The 23,312-nt window shown below is 36.9% G+C and overlaps 1 protein-coding gene across 2 annotated transcripts in view; it reads left to right on the top strand.

Moving 5' to 3' along the window:
- The window catches only part of LOC150083319 (focadhesin-like), a 457,209-nt gene that overhangs the window by 337,189 nt on the left and 96,708 nt on the right, over positions 1–23,312 (top strand). For both annotated transcript variants that reach the window (XM_090377973.1, XM_090377972.1), the window contains one exon: positions 12,610–12,690. In XM_090377973.1, the coding sequence (XP_090234099.1) occupies positions 12,610–12,690 (81 nt within the window). The remainder of the gene's footprint in view (positions 1–12,609; positions 12,691–23,312) is intronic.

Genomic DNA, 23,312 nt, shown 5'->3' with positions numbered 1-23,312 from the left:
AACAACCACTTGGTCACTGGTCTCACTGCAGCAATATTGATGATATCTATGAATTAATTTACCATTGTAATCCTTCTGCTGTGTGTGCTTACAAGAAATGAATTTAACACCACAAATCTCCACTTCAGTCAAAAAATATATCTTCAGATAAGATAGGTCTGACACTAACAGCCCCCATGGAAGAGTAGCTGTACTTGTCAAATCAAGAGTCCATTGCAAACTTCACTGGAAGCTGTTGCACATGTATAGTAATCAGTATTGCTCTGACACTGGCGTCGATATATCTTACACCTAACCATCCACGTACGATTCAGGAATTGGCAAATCTAATTTTGCGATTACTGTCTCTTATCCGTTTATTAGGAGATTTTAATGGACAGCATCCATTATGGGGTTCTGCAGTCTCATGGTGAGTTTATTGAAACCCTACTCGACAGAGAGAATTTGACACTATTGAATACTAGCTTGCCCACTTGCATCCATTTTCTTACTGGATCAACCTCTGTAATAGATCTCCGGATCTGCTCTCCGATCATCTTCCCCAACTATTGAGTGGGTATTGCATGACAATCGTCTAAACAGCTATCACCATCCAGTGATATGTAGAATTCAAACCACCCATTTTCAAACCAACAGAAATGCAAACAAAATGGAAATTTTCCAAAGTCAGCGGGACAAAATTTGTCAGTCATGTCTCTTTTGATGATCATACCACAATCCAGATACTAACAGCTGCAACAGCTGCCACCCCACTGTCTCATATAAGAAACCATAGGCATACCAATCACTGGTGGAATGATGATTGTAACAAAGTGAAAAGAGAAAAAATGCAGCATGGAACACTTTTCGCAAATATCTCACCGCTACCAACCTTATTAACTACAAGAGAATGAGAGCCAAAGCTCGTTATATCTGGCAAAAGGCCAAAAAAGACTTGTGGATAAAATTTGCTTCCTCAGTCAACAAAGATATTGATGCTCAAATAATGTGGGAAAAAATAAAGAAACTAAACAGTAAATATCATACGTTACCTTCTCCTATTCTTAATTGGAATGAAGAGATTTCTTCTCCTGGGGAGATTGCAAATGCCTTAGGAACTGTATTCTGTAAATTGTCTGCCTCAACTGCATATCAATTGTCTTTTTTAAAGACAGTTGATATGCAGATTACAAAATTAAAACTGAAGCTGAGAAATCCAAACTAAACTTCAAAGCTACCTGTCCTTTACTGTATTACCAACTGCTCACAATATCTGAACTGAAAGAATCTATATATGCCTCAAGAAACACTGTTCCTGGTTCTTACCGAATTTACTTTATAATGCTTCAACATTTTGTTCAGAAATCACTATTGTCATTGCTCAAGATTTACAATCTGATCTTCTCTAAACATACATTACCTGCTCTTCCTAGCAACATTCTTATGTAATAGCTGTACCAAAATCTGGAAAAGGTCATTAGATTCCTCAAAACTCTAGTTTCTCCAACCAGCTGCTTGCACAAGACTGGAAAAAATACAAACAAATAACTAAAACCTGAACCACAATTATGGACTTCTAGCTACCATGAAAATAGAAAAGAAGTAATCCTAAGAAGAACCAAATAGGTCATACTCACCTCACACATCTCTCTACTTGCAGGAAATGATCCTCTGCAGTGTATGCACTGCTTGCAGCCACTCACAGTAAAGCACATACTCATTGAATGTTTCCTTTCAGATCTGCAAGAACCTTTGTCCCTCAACTGCATCATAGGTAATGATGCAAATCTGTCTGAATTTTTCTTATATTTGAAACAAATCCAAATATATGGCCATTTCTAACTGCTCCTGGCAGTTTTCATATGGTAACCTCAATTACTTTGGGAGGCACAATGTGGTCCAACAAGTAGCCCTTGCACCAGAAACTGCCATAACAACTCAGGATTGTGAGGGAAAGTAATGCAGAAGTTAGAGAAAGCTAATTAATTGGAATAGATAATGACTATTGCATGTTAGACTTAAACTTGAGAACGAGAGTAGCCTGTGCGGACGTAGCTTATTGCCGCTCCTGGAACAGAGAAGTTTTTTCTGATTCATTTTCTGTTTTATTAGCTTAAATTGGCATATTAACTTATTTTCTAGAGTAGCTTTATATTCCTAGTTACGATACTTAGTTTAAAGTTTAACTTAGAGATTTTGTAGGTATTACTTAGTATTGCTGATGCTATCGAGGCAGTGTTAGGTGGGTCGGAAAACTGCTAGCTTGGGGGGAGACAAAGATGAATAGATTAACAGTATCCACTGGCAGAGGTGAAAGAGATTCTTGCACTGCTTCTATTGGAATGAGCAGAAGCCTGAAAAACAAGATGCAGGATATTTCAGAGACTGCTGGGACTCATTGCGGTACAAGAAAACACATGGGTTGTGTTAGGGTAGCTAAGAATAGAAATACGTGCATGTATACTTGCGTGTACACCAGTGCTAGGAGTTTAGTAAATAAATTTCATGAATTTGAGGTATTGCTCAAAACATCAAAGGCAGATATTGTTGGGATATCAGGGACGTGGTGTCACACAGATATAAGGGATGCAGAACTGGAATTTGGGGAGTACAACGTCTACAGAAAGGAGATAGACAGGATAGGAAGGGGGGAGGGGTTATGCTATTAGTTAAGAAATACATAAAATCCCAGGAAGTGAAGCCAGTGGACATCACTGGACAGTGCAGTGTCGAGTCAGTTTGGTGTGACATAAGCATTGGGAGATCAAAATTGAGAGCAGGAGTTTGCTATAGGCCTAATGACTCTGATGAGTACAATAAGAAACTGTACAGGGAAATAGAGTGGGCCAGTAAATCAGAGTGTCTTATAATGGGAGATTTTAATTTCCCAGATATTGACTGGAATTTGCGGACTGGTCACTCACACACTAGCAAGGCTTTTGTGGATTTATTGGATGATTGTTTTCTACATCAGCATGTTCGGGAGGCAACTAGAGGGCGGAATACTCTTGATTTGATTATCAGCAGTGATTCTTCATGCATTAAGAATCTGCAGATAAATGAACCACTAGGTGGCAGTGATCACAGTGTGCTGAAGTGGGATTTACTCAAAGAGGTAACTACCATTAGGGGTAAAGGGAAGGGTTATTGCTTTCGTAAAGGCGACTACGATGGACTGAGACAGTATTTAAATTCTATACAGTGGGACCAACTGATAATGTTACCAACAGCAAATGCAAAATGGGAAGCATTCAAAGAACTTATCTTGGAAGCTACTAGGCTTTACATGCCAACTAAGAAATATTGTTCAAGGTGTTTAGGCCTAAATGGATGTCAGATGAACTGATGAGGCATATGGCAGAGAAGAAACATGCATGGGATACATACAAATTAACACATGACACAGAAGCCTATGATAGATACAAGTTGATCTGTAACCAAGTTACAAAGGAGGTTAGGCAGGTGAAGGCAGATTACGAGAAATCTTTGGCAAGGGATGCAAAGAAAAACAGCAAAGAGTTCTTTACTTATGTAAACTCTAGAAGGAAGGGGATGAATCAGATTGGTCCACTTGATATCGATGGGTCAACTGTTGATGATCCTGCTCAGGTAGCTAACAAACTAAATGAATATTTTGCATCGACATTCACACATGAGGAGTTATTTAGCGAGGGAAAAGCCAGAGGTGTATTCAACTCTAGCAGTAAGCTAGAGAATCTTGTGATAACTGAGAGTAAAGTGGAGGAGAAATTGTTGAAGATAAACACAAGAAAGGCACCCGGGGTGGATGGGATCTATCCAATTATATTAAAGGAGGCAGCAGAGGAAGTAAGCAAACCCTTAGCCATAATTATGAGAGCTTCCTTGGACTCAGGGGAGGTACCCACAGACTGGAGATGTGCAAATGTGACCCCAATTCACAAAGGAGGATCAAAGGCTGACACAAGTAATTATAGACCTGTGAGTTTAACTTCTGTTCCAGGGAAATTAATGGAGGCACTAGTTAAAGAAGCACTGCAGGATCATTTAGACAAGACTTCAGTTATAGCTCGGACACAGCATTGTTTTGTTAAGGGGAAGTCTTGCCTGACCAATTTGATTGGATACTATTATGCAGTCACAAAGGAACTGGATGCAGGGAATAACGTCGATATTATATACTTGGATCTTAGAAAGGCTTTTGATACTATTGCACATGGAAGGCTGCTGCACAAATTGGAGCAGTGTGACATTGGAGGCAAAAGGATAAAGGGGTGGCTGAGGGGGAGAAGACAGAGAGTGGTAATCAATGGACACTGCTCGTCGTGGACTAATGTTATTAGTGGAGTCCCTCAGGGCTCAGTATTCGGTCCATTATTGTTTTCCGTATTCATAAATGATATTGATGATGGTATATCAAGCTTAATGTCGAAGTTTGCAGACGATACAAAGGTAGGCAGGGTTGTCAAGGACACTACTGACACTATGCTGCTGCAACAGGATCTGGAAAGGTTGAGCAGATGGGCTGAGAGGTGGCAAATGAAGTTTAACATTGACAAATGTAAAGTACTACACATGGGAAACAGCAACCGCAGAGCAACGTATCAACTCTGTGGTACTACATTGACAGTGGTAGAGAATGAAAGGGACCTGGGGGGTGGTTGTGCAGGCAGATATGAAGTTCTCTAAGCAGTGCAGATGGGCTGCAAGAGTAGCTCATGGTGTATTGCCAATGATATATAGGAATTTTTCTAGCAGGGATAAGGAGGTGATTATTCCCTTGTATAAGGCAATGGTCAGGCCACACCTAGAGTACTGTATACAGGTCTGGAGGCCTCATTTCAAGAAGGATGTAGAGCTGCTGGAACGAGTACAGAGAAGAGCAACAAGGTTAGTGAACGGAACGGAGGGTTGCTCTTACGAAGAGAGGCTTAAGTTTTGCAAATTACAGTGTCTATAGACTAGGCACCTGCGAGGCGATCTGATAGAGGTGTACAAAGCCTTGAATGGTTTGAGCATGCTCAATGCTGATGAGATACTGCCTCTTGCTCAGAATAATCACCTGAGAGGGCATAAATTCAAATTGAGGAAAGACAGATGTAGGATAGATGTGCGGAAATTTGCCTTTAGCCAGCAGGCAATTGGTTGGTGGAACAGACTTCCATCCCTTGTAGTGGAAGTTGATAGCCTAAATAAATTTAAGGCTCAGCTGGACAGGTATTTCAAACGAACCGAGGGGTGAGGTGGAAGGGTTTCTTTTTTTTTTTTTTTTTTTTTTGGCTGATGCTGCATAAGCTTTCTTTCTTGCATCATATGCCTCTACTAATGCTAAATATGCCAATTTGTTTTTTTACAACAGTCCCTTTTTATTAAGCACATTCCTAAATGCATAAAGCTCCCTGTTGTCGTCACCATATTTGTCTGCCTGTATGAAACAACTCGATCCCAGTTTCATGAAAATTCATATAGTAGATGAATTTTTATGAAACTTTGTTTGACCCATATAGAAAGGTTTATTGAGCCATTGCAAATTTAATTGAAATCTATAAATTTAATTCTGTCAATTATTTATTGTTTTCAAATATCACATGGGTGATCTGCATATGGTGTACTCTAGCTGAAACATTGGACATAATATCTATAGCCGACCGGGCTAGCCGAGTGGGTAAAGTACCTGCCCGGCAACCCAAAGGTCGTGGGTTCGATTCCCGCCTCGGGCTTGGATCAAAGTACTGCAAAAAACCTTGGGAGGTGCAATATGGCCACAGAAGCCGATGCGCCAACAACTACCAAATCAAAAAAAATAATAATAAATAATATCTATGGCAATTCACTGATTGCAGGATTAAATGGACAATATGGTAGTTGCTTGGAAAAGAAAAATTCTTGGTTTAAGCAGTGCATATACAAAAGTGTTGGCAGATTTTGTGTTGTATTTTTATTTTTTTATATATTTATATCTTTTTTTTTTTTTTTTATATCTCAGGTATAATTATGTACAGCAGACTCTTGATTTACTGGGATCGGATTAACTGGGACACTTCAAGACTCTAAAAAAAATCAACCAGAAATCATAAAATTCAACTAATAACTAGAGGAGATATAAACAAATATTTTGCAAGTCGTAAATAAGCGACAAGAACCAGCATTATAAGTCATCATTAGGAGATTAGTGTACCTATTACAGGAACTCCCCAACTTACGTAAGGGTTGCGTCCCGCGGAACATTACTTAAGTTGGGGAATTTCCCCCGTGCTTGTGCCGCACTCGCAATAGTGCTTTTTTTTTGTTTTTTTTTTTATGAAACCCCCAAACACGAAAGGTATCAAAACCTATAGTACTTAGTACCGTGCATGGGTTGAAGGAGAAGTATGGAGGAGGGGGTTCCTGAAACTTTGCTCTAGAGACTAAACATGAGTTTCACCACTTCAAGCCTCCAATAAGCAAAGTGGTGGTATTTCACCGGTTGATGAAAGTCATCTACCAGCTTGCTGAATTGATTGAATCAAGAAAAAGAAATGTTTGATGAACATGTAAATTGAATTATTTATTGTATTTATTCAATTTTTTTATCTCGTGTGCAGGAAAAATTACCAAAGCATGCAATTTAAAAAAATTTAAAAATTATAAAATTACAAAAAAAAAGAGAGGAGACAGGCATAACATCAGTAAGTTTTACCTCTCGAGCATCGTTGCCAGAATCGATGTCTTCAGCTGATAAGTACGCCACTGCGGAGGTTGAAGGCCGTGGAGATTTAGAAGGGGTCAGCCGCTCAACCTTACGAAATAACATATTAATAGATGACTGGATGGTGGCTTTTTTATTTTCATCATAGATTTTTTGTAGCAAGCAAGCATATCATTCACTCCTCTGTTAACTTTTAAGAATCATTCACTATCAGGATCCATCTTCTCAAACCTCGCCATTGCCGATGCATTTTCATGAAATGCCATTCCATCTCTCTGGTGATGAAGCGTCTCGGCTCTTCGTTTGGTTCATCTTGAGCTTCGTCGGCATTTTCTTCTTTCACTATCGCTGTCTGAAAGTCAATAAGTTCTTCATTAGATAATCTTTCTCTTCTTCCTCTATTAACTCCACGTCTTTGGTATCAACCTCCAACCGAAGTAGCTCTGCAACCTTTACATATTTTCTGTGGGCATATTTTCTTCCATGCGCCATTCAAACAACTTTTAGTAATTTCCCCCCAAGCCTTATTAATGTTTAAGATGGTGTGGTAAATATTGTAAGATTTCCAAAAATCTCTTATCATAATTTTCTCATCGTCTACAGCAGACAATGCCTGAGCAAATGTTGTACGTAAATAGCATGCTTTTAAATTCGAAATAACATCCTGATCAATAGGTTGGATGGGTGAAGTCGTGTTTGGTGGTAGAAATATGACTACTACGTTCGAATTGAAATCATCTAGATGTGTAGGATGTCCAGGAGCATTATCTAATAGAAGCAAAATCTTGAAAGGAACGTCGTTGTCTATAGAATATTTTTCAACCTCGGGAATGAAGTAGCATTTAAACCAATTGTCAAAGAGAGATATTGTTATCCATGCTCTCTGGTTCGATCGGAAATGCATCAGTAGGGCGGCTTTATTGATGCCCTTAAATGCATGAGAATTTCCAGAATGGTACACAAGCATTGGCATTAATCTGTAATCTCCTATTGCATTAGCCCCAAGCAAGAAGCATTTTGAAGCCTTGAAACTTGGCATTCTATTTTTCTCTTTGTCAACGTATGTTCGATCCGTCATTTTTTTCCAATACAGAACAGTCTCATCAACATTAAAAATTTGCTGCGTTGAATAGCCGCCTTCATAAATAATTTTTTCCAGCACATCACAAAATTTCTTAGCAGCTGCAGAATCGGCACTGGCAACTTCACCGCATACGTTGCGGAAACCAGCGCGATGCTTGAACCTATTAAACCACTCGTTGCTTGCCACGAATTGGGTTGGAGCTTGCCATACTTATCCTTAATATCTTTATAAATGCTTGTTGCTTTTCCTTGAATGGTCATTAGATGCAGGGGCACTCACTTCTGAATCTGATTTTCCATCCATATTATTAACAGCTGTTCCATCTTCTATATAGCACCTGAACTCTGTTTTGTAATCACTGTTGATCTTAAGTGCGTTGATCCTTTGACATGTTCTTTTATACACACACTGTCCTTTAAAATAGTATGCACTGTTGAAGCAGCAAGACCTAATTCCATGAAATAGATGACAAACTTTGTCCTGCTTCTTACTACTTAATCATTTTCATCTTCATTTTTTAATCAATTTTGTTTCATTTCCTGGCACTACCACAACTTGCACTTTTCGTTGGTCCCTTTCCCTTCATCATTGTGATATGTAAATAAGAATGAAAAGAAGTTTGCGAAAATCTGTTTTTTATATGATTGAAGATTTCAGTGAAGGGAACACATTTCACCATAATAGCATAAAAATCCACACAATTGCATAAATGCGTGCCCATACGCACTACTCATGGTTTGGACACGCAAGTAGTGCGTGGTAAGTTTTTTTTATATATCACCATACTTTTTATGTAGGTTGCTGAACATTTTTCGATACAGTAAGTTCCCAACTTGTGCAGATTCGGATTTTATGACTGAAGATTTCAGTGAAGGGACACATATTTCACTATAATAATGTAAAAACCCACATTTTTTTGGCAGTGACCTCCAGAAATGTGCTTTAGTAAAATGCTCGCAAGAAACTAGATCAGTGTTTTCAACATTTTTTCAGGTAACTGGTAAAAGAACACCATTAAATGGAAAAGAAAGTTGTAAGAAAAAATATATGTGCACACATGCAACTTTTTTAAATGTAAACTTTATTTTGTTTGTTCACCTTCACTACAGTTTGAACTAGTTTATAAGGAAGTGTCTAAATTATATATTTTCAATTTAGAGAAATTGAATTCTTGTACATCATACAGCAAGAAATGTTGTGTTAAAAAATTATTGGAGCATATGCATTTTATTTTACATACTTTTTATGTTTGTAAAATTACATATTCGTTGTTATTATTCATTATAATTTTTAAAATAAAAAATAGAATTATAAAATGAGGGTTATACCAAAGAGAGAGCAGAGTTAGAAGGAATGCTCAATAGGTAATCTCCAAACTAACTTTTCATCTTCATTTATTCCTTCTAACTCTGCTCTCTCTTTGGTATAACCCTCATTTTATATTTCTTGAGAATTTTGATGTGCAAAAGTTCAAGTCCAACACCAACAAGTACCTTCTTAGACTGTGTGCAGTGCCTGTGTACTCTGTGTTCCTATAACCTTTAACTTTTGGAGTTACCATTTAAAAAAATAATAATAATAAACTAGGGGGGTTCGCTCCCCAACCCCTGCTGATGTAAACTTGAACAAGAAAGCGTTCAAAGTCTACAATGGTCCTTTTCACTCTTTTAGCTCATTCCATCAATGCTTTTCTATCATCATAAATGTAGATTTGGCCAAATTGTGGAACATCTCTAACATACCTTAAACTCGTAGTTCCTTTCACCATGGCAACTCTTTGTATTCACATTGTATAAGGGCCGCCACCACCTTGAAAGTCTGTTTTTGGCATTAAAAGACAAAAGCGTAAAGATTTTTGTAGATGCGAACGTTTTCTCAGAAGTGTTTCCCTTTTTCCATGTTGTCAAACAACCAAGTCTTTAAAGTGTCTGAATAGGTATCTGCTGTCAGCAAACATACCTTCCCTCCGTGATAACATGAATGTGCGGCTCTTCCGAGTTCACCGTGAAAAGATAATCTGTCATAATGTTGACATTCATCTACCATATCACCTAAATCGCAATATGATACTTCAGTGGGTTCTTTGTTATCAGGATCTTGTGAATATCTTGAATTACGTCTGAGCCATTTAATGGTTCACTGAGTTTTGGCTTGTTTTTCGTCCATAATAGCTACTGCTTCCTGTAGCATTGATTTTCCACTTGTTTCGTTGTCATTGATATTCTATGATTAGTTCATAACATTTCGCCATGTTTCTCTTTATATTTCCATGAAGGTTCATAACTGCATCGTTTTTCCTCTCAGAATCGGTGATTGCCAAATTAGCAAATCAAATGTCACAGATTCCAGACACACCTGTCAAAACTCACTGATCAATATCTAATCAGGAAATGACCTATGTAATGAGCAAATGTAATGCATGAGCAAATTTGTTTTTTTTTTTTTTTTTTTTGCTGCTCACCCTGGAATGGAGTATCAAAATGGTGCTCATCTGGTCTAGAGATAACAATACGGCCTTAAAACCATGTTTAATATATGAATTTATATTTTTTACGTACAAACTATATATAAAAAAAAAGACAAAAAAACAAATAATAATTGTCGGATTTCTATTTGTCCAATTATAATTAAATTTGGGATGGCTTGACAAACCTTTCCAAAATAACTAAATATGAAATTTCATGAAAATTCCCAAGTTGCTACATGGGAATGGACATACAGATAGCCATGGTGAAGACAATAGGTGATTATGCCTAATAACAAAGTTATTTTTAAACAAAATAAAAATATATCTGCAATGTGTGATGGCTTCTAAAAGAAGCCATCACATATTGCATTGTTTATAAGAAAGTTTTTGAGCAAATTATAAATGGTTAAATTATTCTTTTTTGGTGTCAATGAAAATAAGTTTATAATTTGATGTAAATTTGAATCCTTTATTCGAAAGTTTTCTGAGTTCTAAACTTTTAACAATATTTAGTTTGTTAGTAATTGTGCCCATAATGATTATCTACAAAAAAGTTGCATAGAGTTGTTTCTTGCTTATGCTTCAATCCAGTTTTGGAACACTGTTTGTGTTGAGAAGAATGCCAGTTGATGGAATCATAACCTTTATGAATTTTATTATACAATATTCATTATACAAAGTTAGAACTTTTACTAATACTGTGTAAACCTATGTCTTCTTGAATAAGATGATTAATGAATAAGATGATGAATGAATTTAAAACAAAACAAGATTTTTTTTTTTTTTTGCTGAATAGAAAATTCTTCATAGTATAAGGCTCTAACATGTCAGTATTCTGATTATGGAATAACCTGTTAACATTATGCTTGATGCGATGATATTTTTACAATTTCTTATTACCAGGTTGTTTTCTAATGTGCTGTTTTCCAGTAATATGCTTGAAATTAAGTAGTTGCTTTATGAATAACGTGGTCTGTATTTAATAGTGTCACAGACTAAACATAATAATAATAAATAATTAATAAAGACTATTAAATAATTTAATATTCAGCGAATTTCAGTGTAATGTTTTATGAAAACACATAAAGCAGTTTTAAGTCTTCTAATCTCAATCACATCAGTAATGCCAAAAATTTTAACATTTTCAAAACCATATAGTGGTAGTTTATCAGTTTCTCTATTGTTCTTTGGTATTATGTTTTTATTTTTGGATCTGTTTCTGTTCATTTTAATATTAAGAGTATTCTGTGTTTCATCTTTATTTCGTTAAATATATTACAAATGACTAAGTATATAACATTGGATGTTTGCAGAAAGGTTTAGTATAAGCTGTATTATCTTGGTTATGGATAATTTTACTTTGCAGATGAGACAATGAATGTCTTTTCATTTGTGGAAGGGCAGTCTCAATTGAATAATGTAACCAGTTAGTCAGTCTTAAGGTTTTGGAATTGGGATAGAGCAAGTAGCAGTTAAAGCCAAAGACACTTTGATCCCATAAGATATTTTTCACATTTTCCCTGGGAAAAAAAAGAGCAGGGTGCAACACCTTGTCTAGATATACTAGAGGTGAGGAAAAGCTGATTCGCCATCTTGTGAAATGTATTAATTTCTGTCATGTTTTATTGTAAATATATTGTAAATTATTGTAAATTTATAAGTGGATAAGGTATTTATAAATCACAGACACCAGAATAACAGATATTGAGGTAGTAGTCATAATGCAAATGATGCAAGAAAGCACACTTATATAGCATTATCCAGAAGAAGAAAAAAAAAGTTCACCCATCCGTACTTTCCAAGGATTTGTCTAGTTCTCCCTTGCTTTTATTTAAGCGATCCACTTCCACAACTACAGATGGAAGCCTGTTCCAACAATTAATCGCCTGCTGGCTGAAGACAAACTTCTGCACATCTATCCTATCACCCTCCTTCCTCAACTTGAATTTATGTCCCATCATGTGTGTCATCTCAGCAAGTGGAAGAATACCATCAACATTCAGCTTACTCAATCCATTCAAGGCTTTAAACACCTCAGCCAGATCACCAGGTGCCAGGTATAATTATAGACAGAAATATATATATATATATATGTGTGTGTGCATATAAAAATAAAAATCTCATAGACAGACAGCAACCAATTAAGGAAAAAAGGCTGTAATTGCAATGAGCATCTAAAAATGCTGATCCACATTGGCATGGAAGAGTTGATTAATCTTATGTGCATCTTATTTTCCAAATACATTAGAATAAAGGGAGTCTCAGTGAATTATTGTTCTCATTTTAAAAATATTTTTATTAGCTTTTTTGTATTGTATCCAAGGATTTGTTTTGTGGTGAACAGATTATAAAAAAATTTTTAAAACTTTTTTTGGCTTTACTGATATAAAACCTTAACTTTTTTCTTTTCAGTTCCAACTAATTACTCCTACCTAAATGATAAAAGTGTACTCAGACCAGTAGTGGATTTCATTGTCAAGAAACAAAAATGTGGTAAAGTAATAGAGAAGTATTTCCTTTTTTTTTTTATTGGACAAGTAATACATAACATATTGTTTACTTTTTAATTAAACAATGGAATACTCTAATCAGCATCAATGTAACTTGCCCCTTCTTAGGTGGTTAACAAAACCTTGACTATAAGAATAATTACTCAATTTACATAAAACACTTACTAAACTCATTTGTTCCAAAGTGTACCACTGGTGGATCACCCAATCTATCGGGTCTAGTGAAGGGGTATCTCACAAACAAGTTGCTCAGCCCTGTCAATATTTACCAAAGCAATAGTGGTTTGGCATGTCAGGAACTGTTCCTGCTGTACCCCATCCAGCAATTACAACTTGTCTGTAACATGAACCTCCAAGTGTATCTTTCTTGCTTACCACAGAGCAGAAATTTGTCATAATACTTCCCAAGTGACAGATGTAGTAATTTTATGTATGAAAAGCAAGAGGAAAATATTTCCTTTCCTACATCACTTAAAGTTGATAATAATAATGAATTTTTTATTACCTATTAATTAAGAATGTGGAGAAACATAGTGTTTAAAAAATTATATTTATAGTGTAGTTGTAGAAAAGTAAAGCAACTAAATTTTTCTAATGTTTGAGATTCATTTCGGTTAAAAATAAAAAAAAAAAAAAAACAAAGAAAAACTCATTTAAAGTTTACTTTGATATTGTGATGTAATGATTGTTGAATAGACAAAGAAAATGATTCTTTTTTTTTTTTTTTTTTTTTTATTGTAATAGGGAGAAATATGTTTCTGAAATTGAGAAGGTTTTGGATGATTTTGAAATCAGATTCAGTGATTTTAAACAATTGAAGACATTGTTCAATATATTTCTTACCCATTTAATGTCGACTTAGATATGAAACAAATTGCAGAAAAAAATCACTGAGATTTTTCACATTGAGAAAATATTACTTGAAAATGAAATTGTTACATTACGAAACAATATCTTCCCAAAAGCAAGATCATTAGAAAGACTTTTGGAAATATATTTGCCGAGAAAAGTACCCAAATGTAAAAAAATACAGCGAACTAACTTTTTAAATTCCTGTTTTGGTTCCACATATCTATGTGAATCGGCCTTTTCATATTTGAAACAAACAAAGATGAAGAATCGCTCTACTCTTACGGACTTGCATACAGAACATTCTTTATGATTGGCCTTATCACAGTATAACCCCAATTTTGAAAGGTTGGCAGATGACATGAAGACAAACTTCACATAAATTAAAAATTTAAATACGTTTGAATTTAAAATAAGAATTTTGAATTGTATTTAATTTTTAAATTTATAAACAACAGTTTTCAATGTGTTGATTAACTTTTTTAACCATGTGCAATGAAATTCTTAAGGTGGTAGATCGTGGCACATTTTGAAGAAAACATGTAGATCACATCACAAATTAAGTTGGCCACCCCTGCAATAGAATTATAGAATACATTCATATCTGTCACAGAAGTGATGAATGCATATAAGAAAATACAACACAAATAGCGAGATGTCAAAATCGATGAATAATTTACTAGAAGTTTAATAGTGCAGAAAAAAATTGCATGGGAAATTTATAGAGCAATGAAAAGTACTGAAACTTATAACATCTCCAGATTTATCTGTTATAGTACACAGAAAAGAATAGATTTATAAGCACAATAGCATTAGCAAAGACACAGGCCCCGGGTGCCAAGCGTTTCCGTGGCCAAGTGATTATTGTGCGTATATCGAGCGTTTTTCTTCCCAGCGACTAAGTTTTCCTTTGTTTTCTCTTGCATTTATTAAATTTTCTGTTAAGTAGCTCTAGTCTCTTATTAGAAATAAGAAGAGAGCCCAGAAAAAGGAAATCACCTTTTTCTTTAATTTAGATTTACTAACCGTACTAACTAACTCTACGCTTGGCCACAAAGCGGCACTGCTCCTGCCTCCCCGTGGCGGGGCCGGTAACCTGGGCGGTAAGGAGAAACCCCCAGGGCGAAAAGGAGCCAATATGGATAAAAAAATTATCCACCGTTAGAGCCTTCGAGCTCAAGAACAGACACTCATGACCCCAATCACGACTTAGAAAATGATCATCCAAAGAGACAGAAGACTAATCAGATGGAGCAACCCTGCCCATCCTTTTTAATTTTCCACTCGCTTACTAGTCAGCCAATGAGCAAACTGTCTCCCTTCGTAATACAAAAACATCTCGAAGGTATTGCAGGATCCCCTAAGACTGTCAAGAGATTACAATCAGGAGACCTGCTAGTGGAAACTACGAACCACAGGCATTCGGAGAAACTCTTACAGTTAACAAACTTTGCGGGCATTCCGGTAAAAGTATCTCCTCACGCAACCCTAAATTCATCTAAGGGTGTCATATCCAGTTGGGACCTGTTAAATGTCACAGAGGAAGAAATTACCCAAGAGCTGCAGGGACAAAATGTAATTCAAGCCAAACGTATAATGACTAAAAAAGATAATCAACTTATCCCAACCAGAAACATTATTCTCACGTTCAATACGCCCAACTTACCCTCCTCTGTAAAAGCAGGTTATTTACTTTGCCGTATCCGCCCGTACATTCTCAATCCTTTAAGATGTTTTAAATGTCAAAAGTATGGCCACTCACAAACTGTATGCAGAGGAGTTCCTGTCTGCCCCAACTGTGGTTCCTCGGATCACATACAAAGTGACTGTACGACTACAAAAATGACCTGTCCAAATTGCAAAGGTGATCATCCTGCCTATTCCAGAACTTGTGAAAAATGGAAAACGGAGAAACAAATTGTAAAATACAAGGTCGAGAACAAAGTGAGTTACCCAGAAGCAAGAAGACTAGTGGCACCTACTATGAATAAAAATATATCCTATGCTAATGCAGTTAAAAAATACCAAACAGTCTCTACTCAAACCAATGTAACAGTTCCTACTAATATTTCAATTTCAGATTGGGCTAGAACTGTCCTCTCTGAGGAAAAACCAAATGTACGTAAACAACAAACCAAACTCTCAGACCAAGCATATAATACTCCTCTTACAATACCAGCGGAATCTCCTCCTTCAACGAGTCCTACCACACCATGTATTACAAATTCAAATATAATCAAAAATATTCGAGACACAACCATGGACACAGATGGCACATCTATAGAGGAAGATCCTCTTTTAGAGATCTATGCCGAAGAAGAAGAAGAAATGGACACTGGTCGGCCAGTCTTCCAAAAAAAAAGACAAACACAAATTGGAACGCCATAAACCAATCACTTTCAAAAAGCAGTCAGAATCAACTCCATCAACTAAACACAAATAATGCCTTGTATTTTATTTGTCCACACTGTTCCTCGCACTTATCAGTCAAACACATTCTCGTTGACTGCCCTCACTATGATCAGGACAGAATATCCATCCTCCTTTCCCTAAAAAATTTTCCGGAACCGAAGACATTAAAAAATATTATAGGTGACGATGCAAACATCAATGAATTCTTCTCTTTTTTGAAAAAAATTGGATTGTATCATAAATTTTAAAACATCACTCTAATAAGCCATAAATTGATTCTATCCAAAATTTGAGTTTTATTATTTTCCTATGAATAGGCGCACTATAGCCCCAGCAGCTTGTGCGCCATTAAACCCCCATCACAACAACAACCTTGTATTTTACAATGGAACTGCAGAGGCTTTCGTTGCAATACAGTCGATATCCAAGATCTAATAAATCGATTTTCTCCAGTTGCCCTTTGTCTTCAGGAAACTTACTTAACTTTGCAAATTTCTCCTTCGATAAAGAACTATTGCCTTTATCGAAAGGATCGTAATACAGCAAATGCTGCCCATGGTGGTGTAGCAATCCTGATAAATTCAGTGATCCCAACTAAACATATTCCACTTCAAACTGAAATAGAAGCTGTTGCTGTGCGTATAACACTCCATATTGAAATAACTTTAGTATCAATCTACTTACAGCCAAACCGTACCTACTGTTTAAAAGATCTTGAAGATCTCCTTATACAGATACCTCCACCTCTCTGTATGTTAGGGGACTTCAACGGGCACCACCCCTTATGGGGAGATCCTAAATTAGATAGACGAGGTAGACTCATTGAGAGTCTAATAGAGGCAGCAAACCTCACTATACTCAATACTGGCACACACACTCACGTTCAGCTCCCAAATGGACATACCTCAGCCATAGATCTCTCCATTTGTTCTCCATTACTGGTCCCGACCATAGAGTGGTATGTTTTAAATGATATAATGGGTAGTGATCACTTCCCAATAGTATGCAACCTATTAATAGCACAGGCTCCTCCAGCTCAACCATGTAGAAAATGGAAATTTGCCCGAGCAAACTGGGCAAAATTCCGGTCATCAATATCTTTTGATGAGGAAAAAATCCGTCTCCAGCCTATTGATGATGTGACACAATACATCACGTCACATCTCCTAAATGTGGCTAAAGAAACAATACCACTATCAAATCCTTCGGTTCATAAGCATTATAATTATTGGTGGAATGAGCAATGCACAAAAGCCAAAAAAGCAAAAAATAAAGCCTGGAATTTGTTTCGGCAATATCCAACAACACCGAATCTAATAAATTATAAGAAGTCAAAGGCAAAAGCACGCTTCATACAAAGGCAAGCCAAGAAAGAATCCTGGATCCGTTTTGCATCAAGCATTAACAAAAACACTGACACCAAAATAATATGGAAAAAAATTAGACAGCTTTCTGGTAAGTTTCTTACCGTACCTTCACCAATTCTGTCCTGTAATGGACAAGATCTATCTAGTCCTTTAGATATCGCAAATGCTTTGGGCAACACATTTGCTAAAATCTCAGCGACAGAAGCTTATACTCCACTTTTCCAGAGAATTAAAAACACTGCAGAACAGCACTCTCTTAACTTCCAAACTGCTCTCCTTCTGCCGTATAACAAACCCCTACAATATTCCGAACTCTTGCATGCTATCAGAACAGCCCACAATGGTGCTGCCGGACCAGACGGAATCTATTACGTCATGCTACAACATCTTGATGACAGAGCTTTGCATCTCCTTCTGCTCTTTTACAATCGTATTTTTCTAGAAAATGTCTATCCAACTTCTTGGCATCATTCTACTGTTTTGGCATTCCTAAAACCTGGAAAAGATCCAACCAATCCCCATAGCTATAGACCAATATCCCTCTCAAGCTGCCTCAGCAAAATTCTAGAAAAAATTGTCCACTGTAGACTCGTCTGGATCATTGAGTCAGAACAGTTAATGAGCAATAGTCAGTATGGCTTTTGTCAAAACAGGTCATGCCTGGACCTTATGGTTAAGGCTGAATTTGCTATTCGTAATGCCTTTATTAAGCATGAACATCTAGTAATGGTTTACATAGATATAGAGAAGGCTTTTGATACCACCTGGCGGCATGGCATACTAAGAGACCTTTACTCTCTTGGTCTGCGGGGCAACCTTCCTATATTTATAAAGCATTTTCTACACACTAGATCTTTTCAAGTTCGATACCAACATGCCCTCTCTGCAACTTACATTCAGGAAGAAGGTGTTCCACAGGGATCAGTACTGAGTGCCACTCTTTTTGCCCTAAGAATAGATTCTATCACTAAACAACTTCCAAATACTGTAGAAACTTACCTTTATGCTGACGACCTTGCTATCTCCTGTCATTCCCAAAATATGAGATCTATTGAACGACAGCTTCAGATATCATTAAATAAAATACAGCAATGGGCCAGCCTTAATGGCTATAGGCTATCACAACAGAAAACAGTTGCTATCCATTTTTGTAGACAACGCAAATTCCATCTGGATTCTGAACTTCACATCTTTAATATTTCCATCCCAGTCACTAGTAACATTAGATTTCTAGGTTTAATCATGGACAACAAGCTAAATTTTTTAGAGCACATTAAAAAAGTACGTACTGCCTGCTTAAAAAAAGATAAACATACTCAGATCTTTATCTGCACAAACGTGGGGTGCAGACCGTGCCTGCCTTCTTCGATTATACAGGGCATTAATTAGATCCCGTCTTGATTATGGAGCTCCCATTTATGACTCTGCCAGAAAGAGTGCTTTATGCTGGCTTGATCCAGTACAACACAGTGCACTGACGATTGCACTTGGCGCATTCAGAACATCGCCAGCTCATAGCCTTTACATTGATGCTAATGAGCCGCCACTATCTTTACGTAGGAAATTGCTATTGCTAAAGTATTCTGTCAAGATACAAAGTTGTGCCTCGCATCCCATTCAGCCATATCTTTTCAATCCACCGTTAGAAAATCTGTACAGAAATAAACCTAGCATAGTAAAACCAGCTGGTCATCGCCTTCTTGAACTACTGCAGGTTTGGAATATATCCATCCATTCTGTACAACAAGTAGCCACTTGTACCCAACCACCATGGGTTCAAACTCCTATACCGACCTGTGACACTTACCTCTGTCAGTGGGGAAAGAATATTTTGCAATCATCAAATATCAGACAAGTTCATGCTGTTCACACTCAAAAGTATATTGATTTTTTACCAATATACACAGATGGCTCTAAATCAAATTCAAAAGTTGGAGCAGCTGCAGTGTTTCCGAATACAATTGTATCAGCAGCCCTTCCTCCTGATTTCAGTATCTTCTCAGCTGAGTTATTTGCAATTAAACTAGCTTTAAAAAATCTCCCTCCTGACTGCTCATTAAAATCAGTTATATACACGGATTCCCTCAGCTCAATCAACGCTTTGTGTAGTTCTTCAGATAAATTTCACCCTGTTATAATTGAAATTAGAAAATTATTAGAAAATTATCGCCTTCTGCTGGATACCAGCACATTCTGGTATTTTAGGCAATGAACAGGCTGATAAAGCTGCAAAAAACCCAACCAGCTTAGATTTCACCAATATCCCTGTCCTAGCCTCAGACTATGCGCTAATGATTCATGCTGCATGCCTAACAGAATGGACAGCACTATGGCATTCCCAAACGAATAATAAACTTTTTCAGATTAAACAGGTTCCGAAAATCTGGCCCTCCAGTGTCCGGACATCAAGACGAGAAGAAGTAATTCTCCTCCAAGAGTAAGAATAGGTCATACTTATCTAACCCATTTTCATTTACTCACAGGAGATGATCCACCACCATGTCCACATTGCTATATAAATATGACTGTTAAACACATTCTCATTGACTGCCCCCATTATAAACAAGACAGAATTTCCACCCTGCAATCACTGGTTATCCTTCAACAACCAATAACCCTAGAGAATTTGATAGGTGACAAGGCAAATATACCGGAATTCTTCCGTTTTCTGAAGCAAATTAGAATTTTTAATCTATTCTGATTAAGGACATTTCAGGCAGTACGATTCTTTCTCATAAATGAATAGGTGCATTATAGCCAAAGTTGCTTATGCGCCATGAAACCCCCACAACAACAACAGCAAAGACACATGATGCAAGAAAGCAAGCTTATATAGTATCAGCCAAAAAAAAAAAAAAAAAAACACTTATTTCACCCATCCACTCGCTCCAAATATTTGTCAAGTTCTGCCTTTAATCTGTTTAAGCTATCAACTTCTACAACGACAGATGGAAGTTTGTTACAGCAATCAACCACCCGCTGGCTAAAGGCAAACTTCCGCACTCCTATCCTACAACCATCTTTCCTCAGTTTGAATTTATGCCCTCTTGGGCGATTATTCTGGGCAAGAGAAAGAATCCCATCCGCATTGACAATGCTCAAACCATTCAAGGCTTTATACACCTCAGTCAGATCACCTTGCAGGTGCCTAGTCTCCAGACACTGTAATTTGCGAAATTTAAGCCTTTCTTCGCAACCCTTTGTTCCATTCACTAATCTTGTTGCCCTTCTCTGTACTGTTCCAACAGCTCTACATCCTTCTTAAAATGAGGCCTCCAGACCTGTATATAGTACTCAAGGTGTGGCAGACCATTGTCTTATACAACAGGATAATCACCTCCTTATCCCTGCCAGAAAAATTTACTGTATATCATTGACAAGACACCATGCGCTACTCTTGAAGACTGTCTGCACTGCTCGGAAAACTTCATATCTGCCTGAACAATTACTCCCAGGTCCTTTTCATTCTCTACCACTGTCAGTGTGGTACCATAGAGTTGATACGTTACTTTGGGATTACTGCTTCCCATATGTAATACTTTACATTTGTCAATGTTAAACTTCATTTGCCACCTCTCGTCCTATCTGCTCAACTTTTTTAGATCCTGTTGCAGCAGTGTACTGTCATTAGTGTCATTAACAACCCTGCCAACCTTCGTATCATCTGCAAACTTGGACATTAAGCCTGATATACCATCATCAGTATTATTTAAAAATACAGAAAACAACAATGGACCCAACACTGAATCCTGAGTCCATGAAGAGCAGTATCCATTGATTACCACTCTGTCTTCTCCCACTCAACCATCCCTTTATCCATAACAGCAATTTGCCTCCAATGCCACACTGCTCCAGTTTGTGCAGCAGTCTTCCATGTGCAACAGTATCAAAGGCTTTTCTAAGATCGAAATATATGATATCAAAGTTATTCTTTGCATCCAGTTCCTTTGTGACTACATCATAGTATCCACTCAAATTAGTCAGACATGACTTCCCCTTAACAAACCCATGCTGTGTTCGAGCTATAACTGAAGTCTTGCCTAGATGATCCTGAAATGCTCCTTTAACCAGTGCATCCATTAATTTCCCAGGAACAGAAGTTAAACTAACAGGTCTGTAATTACCTGTCTCCCATTAATCCACCTTTGTGGATTGGGGTCACATTTGCATTTCTCCAGTCCATGGGTACCTCCACTGAGTCCAGGGAAGCTCTCATAATTATATCTAAGGGTTTGCTTACTTCCTTTGCTACCTCCTTTAATATAACTGGATAGATTCCATCCACCCCAGGTGCCTTTCTTGTGTTTATCTTCAACAATTTCTCCTCCACTTCACTCTCAGTTATTACAAGATTATCTAGCTTACTGCCAGAGTTGAATACACCTCTGGCATATCCCTCCCTGAATAACTCCTCTTGTGAATGTCGATGCAAAATATTCATTTAGTTTGTTAGCTACTTGAGCAGGATCATCAACAGTTGAACCATCGATATCAAGTGGACCAATCTGATTCATCCTCTTCCTTTTAGAGTTTACATAAGTAAAGAACTCTTTGGTGTTTCTCTTTGCATCCTTTTCCAAAGATTTCTTGTAATCTGCCTTCACCAGATTACGAGACGGATCTACGAACACAAGGTATTATTTACTTTCCAAATTTCCGCTATCTAAATTCAAAATAAACCACGGAGCTTGACTATGTCTATAATCTACTTATAGAAAATAATTTAATCTAACAATTAAGTCAATAAAGTGGCTGAGTATAATTAAAAACTTTTTGTTCACGCAAGCTGAAAACCTGTCCACACGTGGATGTGATACCCTTACCGATACTAAGTAATGACCTACAAAATCTCTACCTAAATTCAATTTAAACTAAAGTATTGTTTCTTTACAGCAATAAAATATAAAGCAACTCTAAAAAATAAATTAATATGCCAATTGAAATCAATAAAAAAGCAAAAACTTCTCTATTTGCTTTAGCCGTAAAAACTTCGCCTGTTCACATGTACTCTCGAACCCACTCACAATAGGTTGACTAAGAGAGTAAAGAATGGGAATAAGGAGTTTTGTCTGTATGTGTATATAAAGGAAAAGAATGAATGAGATTAGATCCTTCTTTAATGAGGAAAGAGACATCTTACATAACTCAGCTGATGTTTCTGATGGGTTGAGCAGGTATTTCTCATCAATCTTTACATGCAAAAGAACCTTTGCGGTTAGGGGAAACAGCGCACAAAAGCTGAGCAGTTTGACATTTTAGAAGGTTGTTTATTAAAAACCTTTGAGCCTAAAGGCAAGTAAGGCTTCTGGAGGACATATACCCAGTAACTTTGAAGGAGATGGTCCGATAGGGCATTGAACCCTGAAGATTAATCATGAAGGCATCAGCACACTCAGGGAAAATTCCCTTGTACTGGAGATGTGCCAATGTAAGAATTAAGTTGGTAACTACAATTCAGTCAGTCTGAATAGGGAAAATCATAGAATCAATGGCCATAAATGCAATACCAGGACAATTTAAATAGAAATGAAATTCTGAAATAAACATAGCATGGTTTGTTTTGTTAAGGAAAAGGCATGTTTAACTAACCTGGTTAGCTATTTTGACAGATTCACTAATAGTTGAATGTAGGAAATAATTTCAGCATTGTTTTTTTTGATTTTAGCAAGTTGTGTGACAAAAGGTCAAAGCTAACATATGATGCTTAGAAACAAAGATTTAATAATTCACTTTTTTTATGAAACTAATTATAGTGTTATTATGGATTTTCCAAGTTCTTGATCATGTAACATGATCTCTATATTCAAGACAAACTCTCATTAACATAATTTTGAGATTTGAAGAACCAGGATGCCCTCATGGATAGCACAGTTGGTAGGATTGCCATCCTTCCCACACCCAGTGGAAAAGACCTGGGTTCAAACTCCGTTTGATGATGGGAGGAATTATTATGGGTCTTTTTCACAATGTGGCTGAG

The sequence above is a fragment of the Mastigoproctus giganteus genome, chromosome 7 (assembly GCF_048544385.1).
Source record: "Mastigoproctus giganteus isolate SK-2022 chromosome 7, ASM4854438v1, whole genome shotgun sequence".
Lineage (NCBI taxonomy): Eukaryota > Metazoa > Arthropoda > Arachnida > Uropygi > Thelyphonidae > Mastigoproctus > Mastigoproctus giganteus.
Note: the sequence above shows the minus strand (reverse complement) of the source record. Positions and strands in the feature narration are given on the sequence as shown.